At 48.1% G+C, this 16,735-nt stretch overlaps 6 protein-coding genes across 6 annotated transcripts; 3 read left to right on the forward strand and 3 right to left on the reverse strand.

Moving 5' to 3' along the window:
- The first annotated feature begins 33 nt into the window (after positions 1-33).
- On the forward strand, positions 34-4,877 carry LY89DRAFT_720347 (uncharacterized protein). The gene is made up of 2 exons (XM_018218561.1): positions 34-236; positions 300-4,877. The coding sequence occupies exons 1-2, from the start codon at positions 164-166 to the stop codon at positions 4,604-4,606; spliced, it is 4,380 nt and encodes a 1,459-aa protein (XP_018069263.1). The 5' UTR covers positions 34-163; the 3' UTR covers positions 4,607-4,877.
- A 439-nt stretch (positions 4,878-5,316) lies between these two features.
- LY89DRAFT_783963 (uncharacterized protein) lies at positions 5,317-6,845 on the reverse strand (the record flags this gene model as incomplete). The annotated part of the gene is made up of 2 exons (XM_018222740.1): positions 5,317-6,349; positions 6,401-6,845. The coding sequence occupies 2 exons, from the start codon at positions 6,843-6,845 to the stop codon at positions 5,457-5,459; spliced, it is 1,338 nt and encodes a 445-aa protein (XP_018069264.1). The 3' UTR covers positions 5,317-5,456.
- A 477-nt stretch (positions 6,846-7,322) lies between these two features.
- LY89DRAFT_751536 (xenobiotic compound monooxygenase, DszA family) lies at positions 7,323-9,246 on the reverse strand (the record flags this gene model as incomplete). Its single annotated transcript, XM_018221226.1, has 4 exons — positions 8,887-9,246; positions 8,309-8,838; positions 7,926-8,251; positions 7,323-7,874 (listed from the first exon to the last, which is right to left on the reverse strand). The coding sequence occupies exons 1-4, from the start codon at positions 8,964-8,966 to the stop codon at positions 7,323-7,325; spliced, it is 1,488 nt and encodes a 495-aa protein (XP_018069265.1). The 5' UTR covers positions 8,967-9,246.
- A 703-nt stretch (positions 9,247-9,949) lies between these two features.
- LY89DRAFT_649498 (uncharacterized protein) lies at positions 9,950-12,932 on the forward strand. The gene is made up of 5 exons (XM_018212063.1): positions 9,950-10,053; positions 10,105-11,007; positions 11,063-11,539; positions 11,673-11,859; positions 11,912-12,932. The coding sequence occupies exons 1-5, from the start codon at positions 9,970-9,972 to the stop codon at positions 12,502-12,504; spliced, it is 2,244 nt and encodes a 747-aa protein (XP_018069266.1). The 5' UTR covers positions 9,950-9,969; the 3' UTR covers positions 12,505-12,932.
- LY89DRAFT_751546 (putative monooxygenase, DszA family) lies at positions 12,254-14,416 on the reverse strand (the record flags this gene model as incomplete). The annotated part of the gene is made up of 7 exons (XM_018221227.1): positions 12,254-12,914; positions 12,968-13,360; positions 13,415-13,584; positions 13,638-13,735; positions 13,780-14,006; positions 14,057-14,264; positions 14,316-14,416. The coding sequence occupies 7 exons, from the start codon at positions 14,414-14,416 to the stop codon at positions 12,627-12,629; spliced, it is 1,485 nt and encodes a 494-aa protein (XP_018069267.1). The 3' UTR covers positions 12,254-12,626.
- A 703-nt stretch (positions 14,417-15,119) lies between these two features.
- On the forward strand, positions 15,120-16,672 carry LY89DRAFT_649504 (uncharacterized protein; the record flags this gene model as incomplete). The annotated part of the gene is made up of 4 exons (XM_018212064.1): positions 15,120-15,386; positions 15,443-15,493; positions 15,544-16,525; positions 16,576-16,672. Exons 1-4 carry the CDS (start codon positions 15,140-15,142, stop codon positions 16,670-16,672), a joined length of 1,377 nt encoding a protein of 458 aa, XP_018069268.1. The 5' UTR covers positions 15,120-15,139.
- Between the last annotated feature and the right edge of the window lie 63 nt (positions 16,673-16,735).

The raw sequence follows: 16,735 nt of genomic DNA on the forward strand, positions 1-16,735 counted from the left end.
CAATTTCGAGATTCACGCTCCGCGAACTAGACGCGTCTTTCAAACCTTTCGATTTCGTTCAATTGCGGTCGAGATCGATCTCCTAAGGTAACTCCTAGGGAACCTCGCCCGGGTAACCTAAGTGTGAAACAGCACAAACAGAGGATGTTGGTGCTGAATCACAATGATGCGCATTATTGGGAAGATGTTTTCTTCCTCTCAGGCGCAGCCTGTGAAGGATGAAACCGAAAGCGATCGTAAGTGCACAAGTCAACCCACCGAAAGGGTCAAAGATATGCTAATTAGCTTCTTATTGGCAGAACTCGATCAAGATAAAGACGAGTCGGCGAGCCAACTCGACAGCACATACAGCAGGAGAGAAGAGCTTAATGGCGAGCCGCACAATCAAGACGACCAAGACATACTCCCAGAAGTTAAGGGTTCTACAATTAACAGTATTCGGGAGAAGAAAGATAAAGTCGAGGCGAAGGGGAAGGTAAAGCGGGGTAAGGCAGGTGGCAAGTCTAAGGCTAAGAACGCACCTGCACAAAAATCACAAGTTCAAGAGGAGCTACTTCAGGAGCTTGGTGAGGAGCCCGAGGATCTTGGAGTAGAGGGACTCGGAAAGCTAGATGGCCCCGCTACAGTCAATGGCATCCGAAAGGAAGAGCGAAAGAGTAAAGGGAAAAGCACGGAGCATGCGACCGGTATTCGAAGATCAACGCGCAAGCAAACTCCAGCACCCGAAGACAGCGAAAGCGACTTTGCCCCAGCCAAGCGGAGATCTTCCCGAAATACGACACCTGCGGCTGAGACAGCACTCTCGGAGGTTGGTAGGGAAAGTAATTCTGGAGCTCCACTTAGCCGTCAAACACGTTCTGGAAGCGCCTTGAATACTAGCGAATCTGCCGCAGAAGAGCAGATATCCAAAGTTATTCCGCCCAAGACTAAACAACCCAGAAAGATTAATGGAACGAAGCCCACAAATCGCAAGAAGAAGGGCGCACCACTGCCAGAGATTGTGGAAGATCTTGTTGAAGACAATGATGTTAGCATGGAGGACTTGATCAAGCAAAGCAGACTGTCCAAAAGTGCTACTGCTACTGCTGCAAAAAAGCAGTCTAAGCCCAGAGGAAAGAAAGTCATCAAGTCTCCCCTCACTGTTGAGGACACACAAGAAGATGTTATCTCTGGAGAGCTAGAAAATTTGCCCGAAAAAATCGAAAACGCGAAGCCAGAACCCAAGACATCCACAGCTACCCGACGATTTCTAGACGAGCTTGCTGGAGATGATGACGACCCAGCAGCCGCTTTGCATCAGCCACTTACTTCTGCCCTAGCCCGCGGAAATATATCACATGCAGGTAAAGAGAACTTAGACATCGACGCACAGATACAAAGCGATGCATGGTCCTCGGTACCGCATGCGGCGATGGCTTCGCTTGCTCCGGATGAGGAGGAAGAGAATGCCAACACTCCCAAGCGACCGTCAAAGAAGGCCTTGGGTAAGCGAAAAGCTTCGGATGCTGTTCCCAACCCACGAAAGAGACAAAGAAAGGGTAAGAACGAAAACGCAGGAACGCCGCCACTCACGAACTTCGGATTTACAAATAAATTAGACGTAGTCGAAGCCGAAGAAAGCAACGAGGCAGCTCCACATGGTACCGATGAGGACGAGGAAGGTTCAGGCGCAGTTGCGGGGAGATTAGTGCAAGAACCGTTGAAGGATGACACTACAGGAGAACCAGAATCTCAAGCTAGTCAAACAACACCTAGCGGACGTCGGCCTACACCTGCATTTACACCCATAAACCGGACAAAAACCTTGCCACCCTCCAAAACACCAGTCATGACACCAAGTCGGGTACAAGTCGTAATTCCCGCTCGCAAGTCCCCCAAGGTTACTCCAGCGAGCCATCCAAACCATGATTCTGCGTCAGACTCGGGAAGTGAGTTTGAACCGGATGTACCCGAAGTTCATATATCCAGCGAGAAGAGGAAGCGCCGCCTTCCTACAGATGAGCCTACATCCTCGAAGTTACCACCTAGAACCCCCAAGAGCGGCAGGGCCCCAAGGCAGGTACCCAAGCGAAGCGCGATGTCTAAGACACCAAAAAGCGAATCTACTGGTCGACCAGCTGCCTTTGCAACCGCAAATAGACGCTTCAACGATGAGGAGATGGCAGAACTCGCACAACATGTTGGATCCTGGCGAGAAGAGAACGAGATGACACAGCACACCCTAAACGACAAGATCCAGGCGGGAATCAAGGATGATGCAAAGCATCTTGTGGACTACATCTGCGACCAGATGCCCAGCATTCCCAGAGTAAAAATCATCACTACCTTACGGAGAAATTATCACAACTGGGAGTCTCGCGGCAAATGGACCAAAGAGCAGGACGAAGAACTGAAGAGATTATATGAGGTTCACAAGTCGGACCCTGCGAAATGGAGAAAGATTGGAGCCATGATGAACAAATATAATGAGGACGTCCGTGATCGTTGGCGCGACTATGTTGTTTGTGGCGACAAAATGAAAGAAGGTGCGTGGGGGAAGGACGAGGAAGAGAGGCTGAAGACCCTCGTTCAAGAGGTCTTGGAAGACACCCGCGAGCGTAAGCAAGCCTCTCTCAACCCTCGTAAACGAGCAAACGCCAATCAGCCATCGATCGATTGGTTGGTGATCTCGGAGAAGATGGGCTATACAAGAAGCCGCCTCCAATGCCAGCAAAAATGGAGTGCACTCAAAGACCGTCAGAGCACTGTCATCGCTGATCCAGTAGCGACTGCTCCAATCTCAGAAACGGAATGGCGCGTCGGAGAAGCAAGCAAGGACGCACGTGCTATGAGCGCAGACAAGAAGCTCCGACTCCTGTACGCGATCCGTGACAGTGGTGCTGGACAAGAGGGTAAGATACCTTGGGTATTGATACAGCGTGATGACTTTTATACCAAAGGCGAGAGAATGGCCCTAAAGGTATGCTTTCGACGACTCAGACAGCAGGTGCCCAACCAAGAAAACATGCAACTCCAGGCAGTCGTTGAGTTTCTCATTGAGGCTTTCGAGACTGCTGCTCCTAACGAGCCTAACGGATTTGACATCAAAAATGGGGCTGAGCCGAAGAGTGTGAAGAAAGGAGAAAAGCGTGACAGAGACGAATCCGGTGAACCGTCGATCACTAAGAAACGAAAGTCTACACCACGAAAGTTTAACGACCGAAACGGGATCTTCCTCGAAGATGAACCAGAGGATGTGGCAGACAACGGGGAGGGTACAAGCACGGGCAGACTCAGTATCGCGAAGGCCAAGAAACCTGGATTAATGCAGGATTCCCTTCCCCGCAAGAAGACTAAGCTCCATGAACGCATGCGACAAACTGGTCAGAGCGAGAGTCAAGAGAGCGGCCCTAGCCGTCTGCATCAACGCGAAAGCAGTGACGACATTCTTTCGACTATGCAATCAATGAAAACCGGCAAGCCTAAGGCCAAGCGTGTTGCGAAGAAGCCGCTGACACCGGCAAGAACAACTCAAGCCAAGGTAATAACCAACCCACTTAGCACAGAGCGAGTGACGGAGAGCGATGATGCCGCCAGTGTTGATCATACAACTCAGCCAGAAGAGAATTTGGAGCAAAAATCTCGCCCTGAGCCAGAATCGGACGCCGAAAACCTTGAACAGAATCAAGGTGACGATTCAGATCATGCCAAACCAGCGCTCGTAGCCATGGACATTGATGTTGATGCAGAAGAAGACAATGACCAATCTCCAGAATTACAACCTGAAGACAATTACCCTGATCTTGGCGAAGCGCTCGACGAGAATGGTGAACTGGACATCGTTGCATCGAGCGTTGAAGACGACGCACCCCTTGTGGAAGATGGAGCCGACGAGTCAGAAAGTGACGAGGAAGAAGATGGTCCTCCTGTCGGATATGATGATACGGAAGATCAATATACCTTGCCGGCTCTTCCTCGACCGAGCACACAGTCATCTCCTTCTGAAAGTTCTGACTCGGGGGACTCGGAGGACTCGGAGGATGAGAGAGACCTTACAACACTGACTCATGACAAAGCGTCGGTGGATCTGGATAACACTCAAGACCCCATTGATGAGGATGAGCCCGAAAATCTTGACGGAAGCCTGCAGCCTGAGAATGAACCCAGGGTCAACGGCATCCACAGCGATCACCACGACAGAGAGACCTCAGATCCACAGCCCCCTCCTGATGTGCCAGAGCAGCGAGGTTTTGAACCAGGTACTCAAGGACTAAGATCCAGCTGGGATGGATATGGTGACGCTCTTCAGTACAATCGTGACCTGTCTCGAGACAGTCAAGTCGCGTCTGTTCCTGGTCGTAACGTTGCTGCAGCAACTTACTCAATTTCGTCTCCGGCTTCGACTATTCCACGATTCGTCATCTCTTCGGCGGCTAGAAATGCCTCGAACGAGCAAAGCGAACAAGAGACTGATTCGGCTCAATCTGACAGCGAGGTGGAGGAAGAAGATGAGGAACCGATAGTAGAACACTATGCGGAGGATGACATCGATGAGGACTACCAGGAAGTACAACAACATCGCCGCAAGAGCAGATCATCAGCACGCCAAGAAAGCCTTGAGCTATGACCTCCTACAGTCTGATATGAGAGATGGACAGCGGATGTAGAATATTAATGAGCGCAAGACATATTTGCAAGCGAGGGGAGGCTTGTTTCCAGAGCGGCAGCGCCTACAGGCAGCTTGGTCTCAGAAAATTTCTTTGCTCTTTTACGAAGGAGGTGCATTACTCGGCGTCGGTCAACCATTGCTGGCGTTATTTTTAAGGGGATGGGATGAACAAAAGTGAGCCTTGGCGTTGGGACGACCGTCTACGAGATGTAGCGGTACTGTAATGAATATAGCTAATTCTTGAATCTCCTTGATGCTTGCGATGTGATGTCTTGAGAGGTGAGAAGGCAGTTGTGGTTGAGATGCGATGATCAATTCGTGTCTCGTCTACTTTGATGCCGAGAATTATTGTCTGTACCTGTTCGTTCTTTCTCGTATCTTGGAAACTAGGGGACAACTAGAGGCATCGCTATTCATATGTCTCATCCTGAGAGATAGTGACTCTGGCGTAAGTAGACCCTTGGTTTAGTAGTCCTTCAAGCGAACAATCTTACTAGTCACTTGCTCTGACGAGATATAGAGTCCTTGTCTTGATATTTTGTAGTTGTTTCTATCCCGGTCAAATTCTGCCCTAAGTTTGATAGTATATCTTCAGCTGCATACGCGGATCGCTTTTGGGCACAGTCAAGAGTGTCCACGATTTTGGAAGCGCGCAGCTACGGACAGGACTCATCAACATCTGCAATGGGACATGGAAATTCGAGCTCAAGTGAGCTGATCTCTGATTACGCTGTGCATTCTATGCTTCAAACAATGCTCTAAACTACGTCCAACTTTGTCAGAACAAATTGGTACAGCTTTGAATACTTCAGACCCTTGTCCCTTGTGTATCCCGCTGCCATATCAGCCGTTCACCAGGGATGTGTTGGTGCTCAGTTCCCTCGAAGTACTTTAGTGGCTTATGGATGCAGAACTTTTGTAGCAATGCCAGCTTCATCACCTTCTGAACATCTTCGATCAGATCGTAGAAGTAATGATCCTGCATCATGAAATTATGCTCGGCATCGTGATTCACTACCAGAGTCACACCCGAGGAGTCGAAAAGCTGCTTGACGAGTTTAGCATGTGTGCGGAAAGTATCGTTGCTTCCCCAAGTCTGTACGGTCGGAGTGTGGATTCTTTCTCGAGTGAGGCTGGGATGAAACATTCGCGGCATCGTCTCAGCGTTCATCACAAAATCGTCTGGTTGCATATCGTATATTTGCTGACTGATTTCGCTATCCCCAGCTATCAAAGCTGCTGTGAGCTCCTTCACAATCTGGGCCGTTGGGTCCTGCTGTGCGTTCTGGGTCGAAGCTCCGCCCAAATGTAATGCTTCTGAGTCTTGTGTCTGTTTCACATCTGCCACAGCTGGCAAATCTGGTGATGGTTCTGCAAGATAAGCCATTATTCTTCGATGTTCTTTGACTTGTTTTTGGATGTCTACCCCGTACTTGAGCCACATTGCCGGGTAAAATTCCGGTGCAAAATTATCGTCACAGCTTGGGGCAATAATACTCGAACACATAATTGCAAAGTCGAAGAGAGGGGGCTTTCTCTCAATTTGGCGTTGCAAGATGAAAGACGTTGCGAGAGCAGCACCTTGACCGAACCCGAGAACTCCGTCAAATAGGCCATCCTCTGCAATTATTCTCTCGAGGACTTCGTGTGCATTCAATATATCGGCAGGAGAGCTTGTTTCAAACCATGAATAGTGAGTACCTGGAGCATGTCAGGTTGTTGTTCCTTGCGCGAGCACTGGTATGTTCTCACCACGATCATCATTGAGCTCTATAGGTCCATCCACAAACTTGAATTCATGTCCATCGTCAAGACAGCTGATCAAGCCGCTGATATGGCGTTCTAAATTCAGAGAATCCTCGTTGTAATCGTGTAAGCAGAGGATCTTCATCTTCGGGATGGCAGATTTCGGATCCTTGACCCAATGTGTTATCTGTTGCCTTACGGCTCTTGCTGGATGCTTGACATCTGGTTCTGGTGGCTGAAATCGATCCTTCAGATTCGAGCGCAGAAAGTACAAGAGGCGACATCTTGCACAAGGAGACTCTTCACACGGACAGGACTCAGATGGCTGTTGCTTGATTTTCTTGACCACGGCGTTGTGTTCCCTCTCTGCCTCGAGCTTCTCTTTTTCTTGGCGTCTTTTCTCTTTCCTTTCGGCCCATTTCGCTTTCGTGGCTTTGATCGGATTGCCCATTGTGGTAGCGTTTGTGCTTCTGAGATTCGAGCTGGAGGTGGTGGGATTGGATATAGCGATAATGACTGAGATAGTGCAATAGACTGTATCGACAATTCGGTTGTAGCGAATGTTGGTTGAATGATGGTCTATAATCACAACATGCAACGCAGGACGAGAAACGTTTTCTGCTCTTGGAGCTTGCCCCAGGAAGGCGCAATGTCATGGGTACAATTTGGCAAGTGCCGTCCATGCTTTTGTGTCTTCTTCCATTACTCCTTCCTATCTTGTGCAACCTTGAGATACGTTCGAGCTGACGATGCTGAAAATGCTTCTATTAGCAGTTAGATGGATTGTGCTGTTCAGATCTGCATCATCAAAGGTAGTGCAATGAAGTGCAATGAAGACTCAATTTGGAGCCTGCTGGATTAAGTGGCCAAGCAAGACGACCACTGTCACGTGCCATTGACCTTGAGATTGGTAAACAAGAGCTTGCTTTCAGGTAGCTATTGGTTGAGGATTATGTGTAGGAAATTTCTGCTCTTGTATCGTTGGTATTTCCCCAATATCGCCCTTTTGCACGGCGGGTGAAGCTACGTCCGCCCTACCATATTTATATCTCGAACCCCAATGATCTTCTCTGAGCAGCTTCTGGCCCAACAGGTTCTCTCGAAACGTTCCACCAGGGAAGTCATAATCCTCCCACATCATCCCTCTTCTTACTAATTCGGGTCGTAGAAGATCAACGACGTCTTCAAAGCTTCCGGGATTGCTGACATAGGCGACATTGAAGCCGTCACAATTTGCGTCGTTTACCCATTCTTCGAATACATCTGCTACTTGCGCAACACTTCCAACGGGACACGGGTGAAGACCACCAAGGGCCATACGAAGACCTAAGCGGCGTGGTGTCCAGGGCTCTGCTGACTCGGTACTAGCTTCAAAGGCGTTCAGAACCGACTGGATTCCAGGGCCTCCTTTAAGGGTCGCCGACGAAAAAGGTTCGTCCATAGGAAACTGTGTCATATCAATCCCGGTATATCCAGAAAACTAGAAGTGTCAAAATATCGTCTATCTCAAACGCCGAAGCATGCTTCTTACCTGTGCAAGACCACCAATGATGTCTGCATGAGATTTCGCCTTCTCATACTTGTCCCACGCCTCCTCTTCTGTGCGACCAATGATCGGAACAATACAAGGGAAGAATTTCAAAGACTGCGGATCCCGCCCCTCGGCAGCCGCTGCTGCCCGCGCTTCTGCGATCACTTTCTTTGCTTGTTTTACTGTGCAAGGATTGAGGAACATGGCTTCAGCATGGCGAGAAGCAAATTGGACACCGCTCTTACTAGTTCCGGCCTGAAACAATACTGGTGTTCGTTGTGGCGATGGATGCAGCTGTGAGCGACCGGACACGCTGAAATATTTTCCTGGACACGAACATCAGCGACACCGACTCCATTGATTCGTGGGGCACACATTATTACCTTTGTGCTCAATCTTCTTGATCTTGGTGGGGTCAAAGGCAACTTCATCACTCCAGACGACCGAATCCGGTGCCCAAGAACTTTCCCACAGTTTGTATACCACCTCCATATACTCGTCCGCGACCAGATATCGCTCATCGTGCGGCACGACTTGTTCATGGCCCATCGCTTTTGCAGCACCTTTCGTGTAACTCGTCACAATGTTCCAGCCAACTCTGCCCTCGGTGAGATGATCCAGTGTCGAGAACTGCCTCGCCAGAATATAGGGATTGACATAAGATGTGCTAGCAGTCGCGGCAAACGAAACAGTCTCGGTGACTGCTGCCATTGCAGAAATGATAGGTACCGGATCAAGGTGTCCTACTTGATGTCCAGCTTTGAGCATGGCATCGAGCGAGTCGTTATATACATCGAAACCGACGTACCAATCCGCCAGGAAAACGCAGGTGATTTTGCCTCTCTCAGCGAGTTTCGCCAAGTCCATGTAGTACTTGAGGCGGTCTTTGGTTTTGCCATTATCTGTAGGCGATCTGTAGAATGTCAGTGACCTGGTAGGCCTTTCGCAACCTGAATCCTACCTCCACTGACCAGAGGCCATGTACGAGCCTGTGCATGCGGTTTCTAGGAAGCATAACTGTATCCTTTTCTTCGGAGCCATATCTACGGGTTCGTGAACAAGCAGATGTATAAGTCCATCAAGCAACAAAATTATTGGGAGACACGCGAAACTCGACAGAACTGACGATGCTTCATAGAAGCTCACGCACAATTTATTACGACATTAGCTCACAGCTAAGGATGGAAGATCCACACGACTAACGATGCAGACGGATGTACTCCATTCACAACCGTCATCGACATCAGGTGTTCAAGACAGTACCTGAGCGTACCCCTTATCGCAGAACCCTTAGGTATCTCGAATCGGTTCCGGTGCCAGGTTACCAGGAATCGGAGAGTGGGATGAAGTATGCACAACGGAAGCTAGTCAACTTCCCGACGCCTCTTTCAGGTCTGCGGACCGGGATCGAACTCCACATTAAGTATCAATGTAGTTTATTTATCGGAATCCGTGCCGCGGTCGAGCCTCTGACAGTTTACAGTCCCCACGAGGCAAAAATGGAGTATGGCGTTAGCGAAGCGAGAAAGGGGGAAAGATAAGCGTTGGACGAGGTATCGTGTGTAAGGTAAGTCGAACTTTGCTTCGAGGTTGTTTTTTGGATGAGCCTCATTCCAAATTGTTTCTCTTGGTTTCAATCCGAAAAATTGATGAGTCAAGGTCCTGCGGTGGAGATGCAGTCACGTGAATACTCAAGAGTGGATTGTAGTGAAACTGTCAGTAGAGGCCTCCGGATAGCAGCAGTGCTGCAGACAGCTCTTGCATACTGACATCACAACATAGACTTTGGATCGATTTGAGCGCTTCTCCTTGAAGCCTACCTCGCTGTCACGTGACTCTATTTTTGCTCGTTGCCCACCAGGTGCTTATCAAGGCAAAAATGGGGCTGATAAGAGCAGCCCAGATTGTGATCGCAAGCAAAGGATGTAGTTTCAGTCTTTTATCTTATTTTCTTTGTCAAAATGCAGAGTACGATAACCCAGACCCAAGTTTGTCCTCAGAATAGCAGACAATGGGGAGCTCAGTACCGGCGTCCCACTCAGATATGCAAGAGTCAGGAGACATGAGACCTGCCAAGCGATCACGGGTTGCACTTGCATGCCAACGTTGCAAGAAGAGGAAGCAGAAGGTATGAAGCTTTCTGATGCTTGGTAATCCTTACTGATATCCTCTCTGCCAGTGCGATGGCTCTCACCCTACGTGCTCCAAGTGTAAGCGTCTGGGATTGACGTGCGAATATGTCCTTCCTCCGAAGCCGATGCCGTTTGGCAGAAACCATTATGTAGCTACCTTGGAGAAGAGAGTCGCTGAGTTGGAAGAGTTCTTGGCGAAGAAAGACCTCATAGACCAAGTCTCGTCGTTCAATCCCTACGATCTGAGAGATGTACGAAATATCCCTGAAAGTGGAAGTGTATCCAACTTCGGGTCTGATCCTTCCGCGACTAGTCCCTCGAGAAGGAAAAACTCAGCATTTTCGTTCAGTGAAATGGAATCAAGGTCAAGTGACAGTGAGGACGGAGATTCAATGGTGCGTATCTTGCGAGATCTCTCGCTTGAGACTAATGGAGGGTATATCGGTGCCACTTCGCAAATCACGATGGGCAGACTCGTCGGCTCCATCGTCAAGGGAAAGAAGTACAGTATTAGAGAAGACCTCAGCCCGAGTCAAATTACCTATACTCCAGAGAAGGACGGTTCAACAGAGTTTCCCTTGTCGGACGTCCCACCGTATATTGCAGATCGTCTTCTTGACGGATACATGAAACATATTGCCACCCGTTATCCAGTCTTGCACTCCGCATGGATACGGGACCTACATTCAAGACGAAACTTTATCACCAATGCCTACGAACGGAGTACGCTGCATTTGATCTATGCAACAGCTGGCCGTTTCTTAGAGACAACAGGAGAGACTGGTCGTTCATATTTTCCAGAACGTCATCAAGCTGAAGTGCTGAAAGATCTTGATGAGATGCTGAGATACCACGACACGAGGTCGGTTGTTACTTTATTGCTTCTTGCTGTCTTCAGCTTGCGGGCCAACAGTGGTCCCGGAGCATGGGCGTACGTTGGCTTGGCAATGGTATGTCCTGTATCTTAACCTCCTTATATCTCCCAACAGCTCATCCATCATCTAGCGAATTGCCATAGACCTAGGACTTCATAGACAAATTGCAGCCATGAACAAATTGGGTCTAGACGTTGAAATGAGGAAACGGCTTTTCTGGTCATGTTACACAATGGACAGGCAAGTGTCAATTCCTCTTGGCAGACCATTTGCCATAGCCGATCAAGATATCGATGTTCAGCTCCCGCTCGATGTAGAAGAAGGCTGTCAGGATATTGAGGCGTTGGAGGAAGCATCAAAAATAGATCCGAATGAGGTGAGAACCCAGTCAACATCTCTGACCGCCTTCTTGCACGTTCTTCGGTTGCGAAGAATCGAGTCGAGTATCCAACAGACTATCTATCGCGTGGACCAAGCCACGAATGTTACAGACTCAGAAATTGAGTTCTATCTTGACCAGCTAGAGAAGTGGAAGAGCTTGATACCCTTGGATGCGAAGAGGCAGGTTGATCGAGAGGTTGTCCCTTTTGATGGATACGATTGTTATGGTCCGTATAACCCCATCTTCAGTAGACTGTAGCATTGCTAATACGAAATGGTAGTGAGTGTCTAGAATCTGTTACGAGCCACTCTTGGCTCATCACTACTCCTCAATGTTCGCGCTAACACCTGCATTCCAGATGATCTTTTACTACAAATGCCACAGGCTGCTCTTTTATCCACTAATATCAAGACCTCATGTCAATCCTCAGTTCTTGAAGAGATTCGCGGAAGTATGCGGTGGCGTAGCCCAGACTTACAAGCGTCTGCATCACACACTTGCTGTAGGTTATTCTTTAATGGCATTGCAGACCGTATTCATGGCCGGTAATTCTCTCCAGATTGCTTATTTTATGGCAATTCGAGCTTACAATCTCAGGTCTCACCCTCATCTATTGCACGTGGATCTCCCCAGAACAGATCTTTAGCAGCGTTACAAGCAATGATATCAATGCTTATAGTATTGTTCTGTTTGTCATCACCGAGCGCTGGCCTGCAGCCAGGAAATACCGCGACACGTTCGAAGCCGTCAAACACAACGTGATTGGCCCGTTAGCTGAGGGGAAGAATCATGGACCTCGGCAAGTGGTTGCTTCGTTGAAATCAATCATTCCCTCAAGTCTACCATCCGTTGCCATGGGAGAAGATGGACAGGAATTCTCACGCATTGTGACTGATATGTCTGGTCAAAATATAGTGAACGAGATGTTTCAACAGCCTGGAGGAGCATTTGCCATCGGCATGGAACAGGTGCAGTATCAGTCGGGTGATCTACTTGGATCGCTACCAGCAGAACCCAACTTCGAGCAGTACCAAGGTCTTGATACGGACATGGACAATGATATGGAAGTCATCGATCTTCTCAATCAGTGGCCACCAAACGGGCAAGACTTTTCTGTTGGGTTTGAGCCATTTGACCTTGATACGTATCCTCTCAATATGGCTGGTGGTAATGGGTCTTCAATGAGATAAACGTGGGGTATGGAGATACAGTAAGATTTTACCCACACGACAATGTCTTCGGGTTGTCACAATATAGTCTTGAGGCCACCTGACACTCTTGAGGAACTGTTATCAATCGTCAAGATTCAAATTCAGACAGCACCATTACTCTTCGTCTTCAGTCCATTCGTATCCTTTCCCAGCACAGCCTCATCTTCTTCAAACTTGAACTTACTGCCATAGTGGTCGGTTCTTAAAGCATGCTGACCTAGCTGTCTCAGCAGATTCTCTCGAAATGTTCCACCCAGAACAGCATAGTCTTCAAAAATCAATCCTCGCTCAATCAGAACGGGTCGTAGTAGACTCACTACGTCTTCGAAACTTCCTGGATTACTGACATAGGCAATATTGAAACCATCAATGTCTGCCTCATCGATCCACTATCATGTACATTAGCGCCTGATCATATAAACTCCACAGTCACTGCAAATACCTGTTCGATGATATCGGCAATCATTTCCGGTGTTCCCACGGGACTGGGATGCAAACCACCAAGTGCTATATTCATTCCCAAGCGTCTTGGCGTCCACGGTTCTTTCTCAGTTTCAATACTATCCACAAAATTGCCCAAAAAGCCTTGCACGATACTCTCCGCTGGCTTCGAAGTATCGAGCTTGAGCTCTTCGTCCAGAGGATACTTGGACATGTCTATGCTGGTGTAGCCAGAAAACTGGGCAAGTCCTCCAATGATGTCGGCATGCTTCGCTGCAAGGTCAAATTTGGCTTGCGCTTCTTCCATTGTCCGACCAATGAAAGGTGATATGGCTGCGAAGAACTTTATGGTACTAGGATCACGCCCGTCTGCTGCGGCTAGTGCTCGAGTGTTCTGTTGTACATTTAGTTTGGAAACAGATCTGGGACTTGTGAGACGGCAACTTACTTTGATCTGAGCTGTAGCCTGTGATGGTATCATGCCCCCAATGTAGATTGCTTCTGCGTGTCTAGCTGCAAATACCATACCCGACTTTGATGTACCAGCTTGGAAAAGAACTGGCGTTCTCTGTGGCGAAGGGTGGAGTTGATGGCGTGCTGAAAGCTTCAAGTGTTCGCCTGCCCCACTCTGTCAGCCTGTCTCCCTAGAATCATTGGGAACCAATACTTACCATTATGCTCAATTTTCTTGATACGAGAAGGTTCATAGGCAACTCTGTTTACTTCATCCCATCGGACCGAATCATCTGCCCAGGAACCGTTCCACAGCCTGGCAAGTAAGCTCAACTGAACACAAAGGTCACGAAAACATACTTGTACACAACATCCATGTATTCCTCTGCAATTTCATATCTCTTATCGTGAGGTACAAGTTCTCTTCCGAAAGCATTTGCTGCGGCTTTTGACCAACTCGTAACTACATTCCATGCGATTCTTCCATTGGTCAGGTGATCCAGTGTGCTGAAAGTACGAGCAGGCGGAAAAGGAGGAATATAGCTTGTACTTCCAGTCACACCAAAAGAAAGAGTATCAGTTACAGCCTGTTATAATCTGTTAGTATGTCGTCTGGTCCATAGTTCAAGATACTTACAGCCATGGCTGAAATGATGACCAACGGATCTAATTGAGCAACTTGAGTTCCGGCCCTCAAAACAGCGTCCATACTGCCACCATAGACATCATGGCCGGCGTAGGTGTCAGCGAAGAAAATGCACGTTATCTTGTGCTTTTCGGCCAGCTTAGCAAGATCTATGTAATATTTGAGACGATCTTTTGTCCGGGAATTGTCTCCTGGTGCGCTTTTAAGGAAGTCAGTATTTTGATCTACTACAATATTTGGTTTTTCATACCTCCATTGTCCCGCACATTCATGATTTCCAGTACATGCTGTTTCGAAGAAGTTAAGGTGGATTTTTTTTCTCGGAGTCTTTTGTTCTGACGCTGCAGGCATATTGAAGAAGGCTCGATGAGTGTAGAACACGGCAGAGTTACAGAGACAAGGTCACGCAATGAATAGAGTCAAGCCCAGAACTCTGCACAATTCAAGCCAACTTGGTATCGTGAACTTGTGGTATAGAAGCTTAGCATCCGACAATCGTGGTATGTCAGAAAGCGGAACCTAGCAAACTGAACGACGCAACAACTCCTAAATACTATCCAAAGTACGTTGATCAACTCTCGGTGCTCCGCTCCTTCGCTAGTTACCCACTTTCGCCGTCAAGATAAGACGCTCCCCCCTTGCCACCTCGCTTAGCTAGCGCGGTTCGGAAGCTACTCATCTTTCCGAATTGTGCTCGGATGTCTCTACCGACGGCAATTACCAAAGCCGTGACCACAAAATCTAGGTCCCTGTCAGCTGCATATAATTTAGAGCTGACTCTTATCTTAGAGGCATTCTAAACAAGTTGTAGCTCGTAGCTTATCTATCCACTACGCACGGCTTGGTAACCAGGGCACAGTCTGTCGGGATGGAGATAAGATGTGACCCAAAAAATATGGTATCCAGGTATTCGAAGACTCCGACTATGATCCGATACCTCTTCCTTCAATTGGGATTATGATACAAATAAAGTCCTGCTGATTCCCGGACCACGTCTTAACTTTTGTTTTTAGTCACGTTCATGACATTTCGCAACTCACGATGACGACGCCATCAGAGAAGATAAACTTCGAAATGAAGCAGGAACCTATCCTGCGAGATCCCAGTTTCAAGCTTGGAAGTATCTCGGATGAGGACCGAGAAGTGTTTAAGGCTAATGTTGATGGAGTCGACTTTCGAACTGTCACATGGCAGAGAGCCATCATTATCTTCATCAAGACTCAAATTGCTACGGGAGTCTTAGGCATTCCTAGTGCTCTCCACACGTTGGGTGCAGTTGGTGGAGGTCTATGTATTGTCGGATTTCAAGCTTTGAACTGCTGTTCGTCTTCCCCGGTTTACTTGCTCTGGATACCTTACTTACAAGATTATGTGAAGATACCACCATCGTAGCGGGAAACTTTCGAAACAAACATCCAGAATGTCACAGTAAGTCCGAGATGTTAGGTCACGCCATGATCATCGCTAACAGCTTGTAGCTATTGTTGACATGGCAGGTGTCCTCTGGGGGCCAATCGGACGAGAGTTCGTTGGCGTCATGTTCATGATCGCATTCATTTTCTGTACCGCCAGCAGTCTTCTGGCAATCTCGATCGCTTCCAACGCACTTTCCAATCACGGTGCATGCTCCGTAGCTTTCACCTTCGTGGGCACAGTCTTGACCGTTATATTCTCCTGCATTCGAACTTGGGGCAAAATGACTTGGCCACTCACTATCGGATTCATTTCTGTCATGGCTGGTGTCCTAGTCGTTGTCATTGGAGTTACCTTCAAATCTCGTCCCGCTGCTGCGCCTCAAACTGGACCATACGAGCTGGGATTTTATACCATTGCTTACCCAAGTTTCGCAGCCGGAATCACAGCCGCTTGTTCGATATTTGTTTCTAGTTGCGGATGCCCAGGATACCTTCCCGTTATTGCCGAAATGCGCAGGCCCCAAGATTTCAAGAAGTCTGCTATTATTGTCGCTGCCCTTGTGGGGTCTATCTATCTGTCTTTTTCAATGGTCATGTACCGATGGTGTGGCCAATGGATTGCTAGTCCGTCACTGGGTAGTGCGGGCCCTCTTCTCAAGAAAGTCGCTTATGGTGTTGCACTTCCTAGTCTCGTGGTCAGTGCTGGAATCTTCAATCACACCTCTTCCAAATACTTGTTCGTCCGTCTACTCCGGAATACCAAGCATCTCCAAGCCGACAGCTTGATTCACTGGTCTACTTGGATTGGTTGCAATGCCGGTGTCGGCATTTTGGCTTTCATCCTTGCCGAAGCCATTCCCGTCTTCAACTATATCTTGTCCCTCGAAGCTTCTCTGTTCTTCGTACCGATGAGCTTGTTATTTCCGGCCTGCTTCTGGATGTATGAGTATAAGCACTACAGAATTGGCACATTCAAGCAGAAACTTGCCTACGCTGCGCACGTATTGCTTGCTGCTATTGCTGTCTTTCTGCTGGTTGGCGGAACGTAAGTCTTCCCACGTCTAACTTGATACATCCACTCACTGACCATCACAGCTATGGAACTATCGTTTCCATCATTGATTCGTACAAGACGGGTGGTCTTGGCTCAGTTTTCAGCTGTGCGGATAATTCAAACACTGTTGGTGTATAATGCTGTCGGAATCAAATCTCATGTTCATGGGGAAAGTATACTAGATTATAGATCATAAGTCAT

This window comes from Mollisia scopiformis, assembly GCF_001500285.1.
Source record: "Mollisia scopiformis unplaced genomic scaffold LY89scaffold_16, whole genome shotgun sequence".
Taxonomy (NCBI): Eukaryota; Fungi; Ascomycota; class Leotiomycetes; order Helotiales; family Mollisiaceae; genus Mollisia; species Mollisia scopiformis.

Excerpts from the sequence above, each read along its gene's own strand:
- LY89DRAFT_720347 (XM_018218561.1), top strand. The coding sequence starts at position 164 with ATGATGCGCATTATTGGGAAGATGTTTTCTTCCTCTCAGGCGCAGCCT. Across the intron at positions 237-299 it reads GGATGAAACCGAAAGCGATC|AACTCGATCAAGATAAAGAC; the intron begins GTAAGTGCACAA and ends TCTTATTGGCAG.
- LY89DRAFT_649498 (XM_018212063.1), top strand. The coding sequence starts at position 9,970 with ATGCAAGAGTCAGGAGACATGAGACCTGCCAAGCGATCACGGGTTGCA. Across the intron at positions 10,054-10,104 it reads GCAAGAAGAGGAAGCAGAAG|TGCGATGGCTCTCACCCTAC; the intron begins GTATGAAGCTTT and ends CCTCTCTGCCAG. Across the intron at positions 11,860-11,911 it reads GCAGACCGTATTCATGGCCG|GTCTCACCCTCATCTATTGC; the intron begins GTAATTCTCTCC and ends TTACAATCTCAG.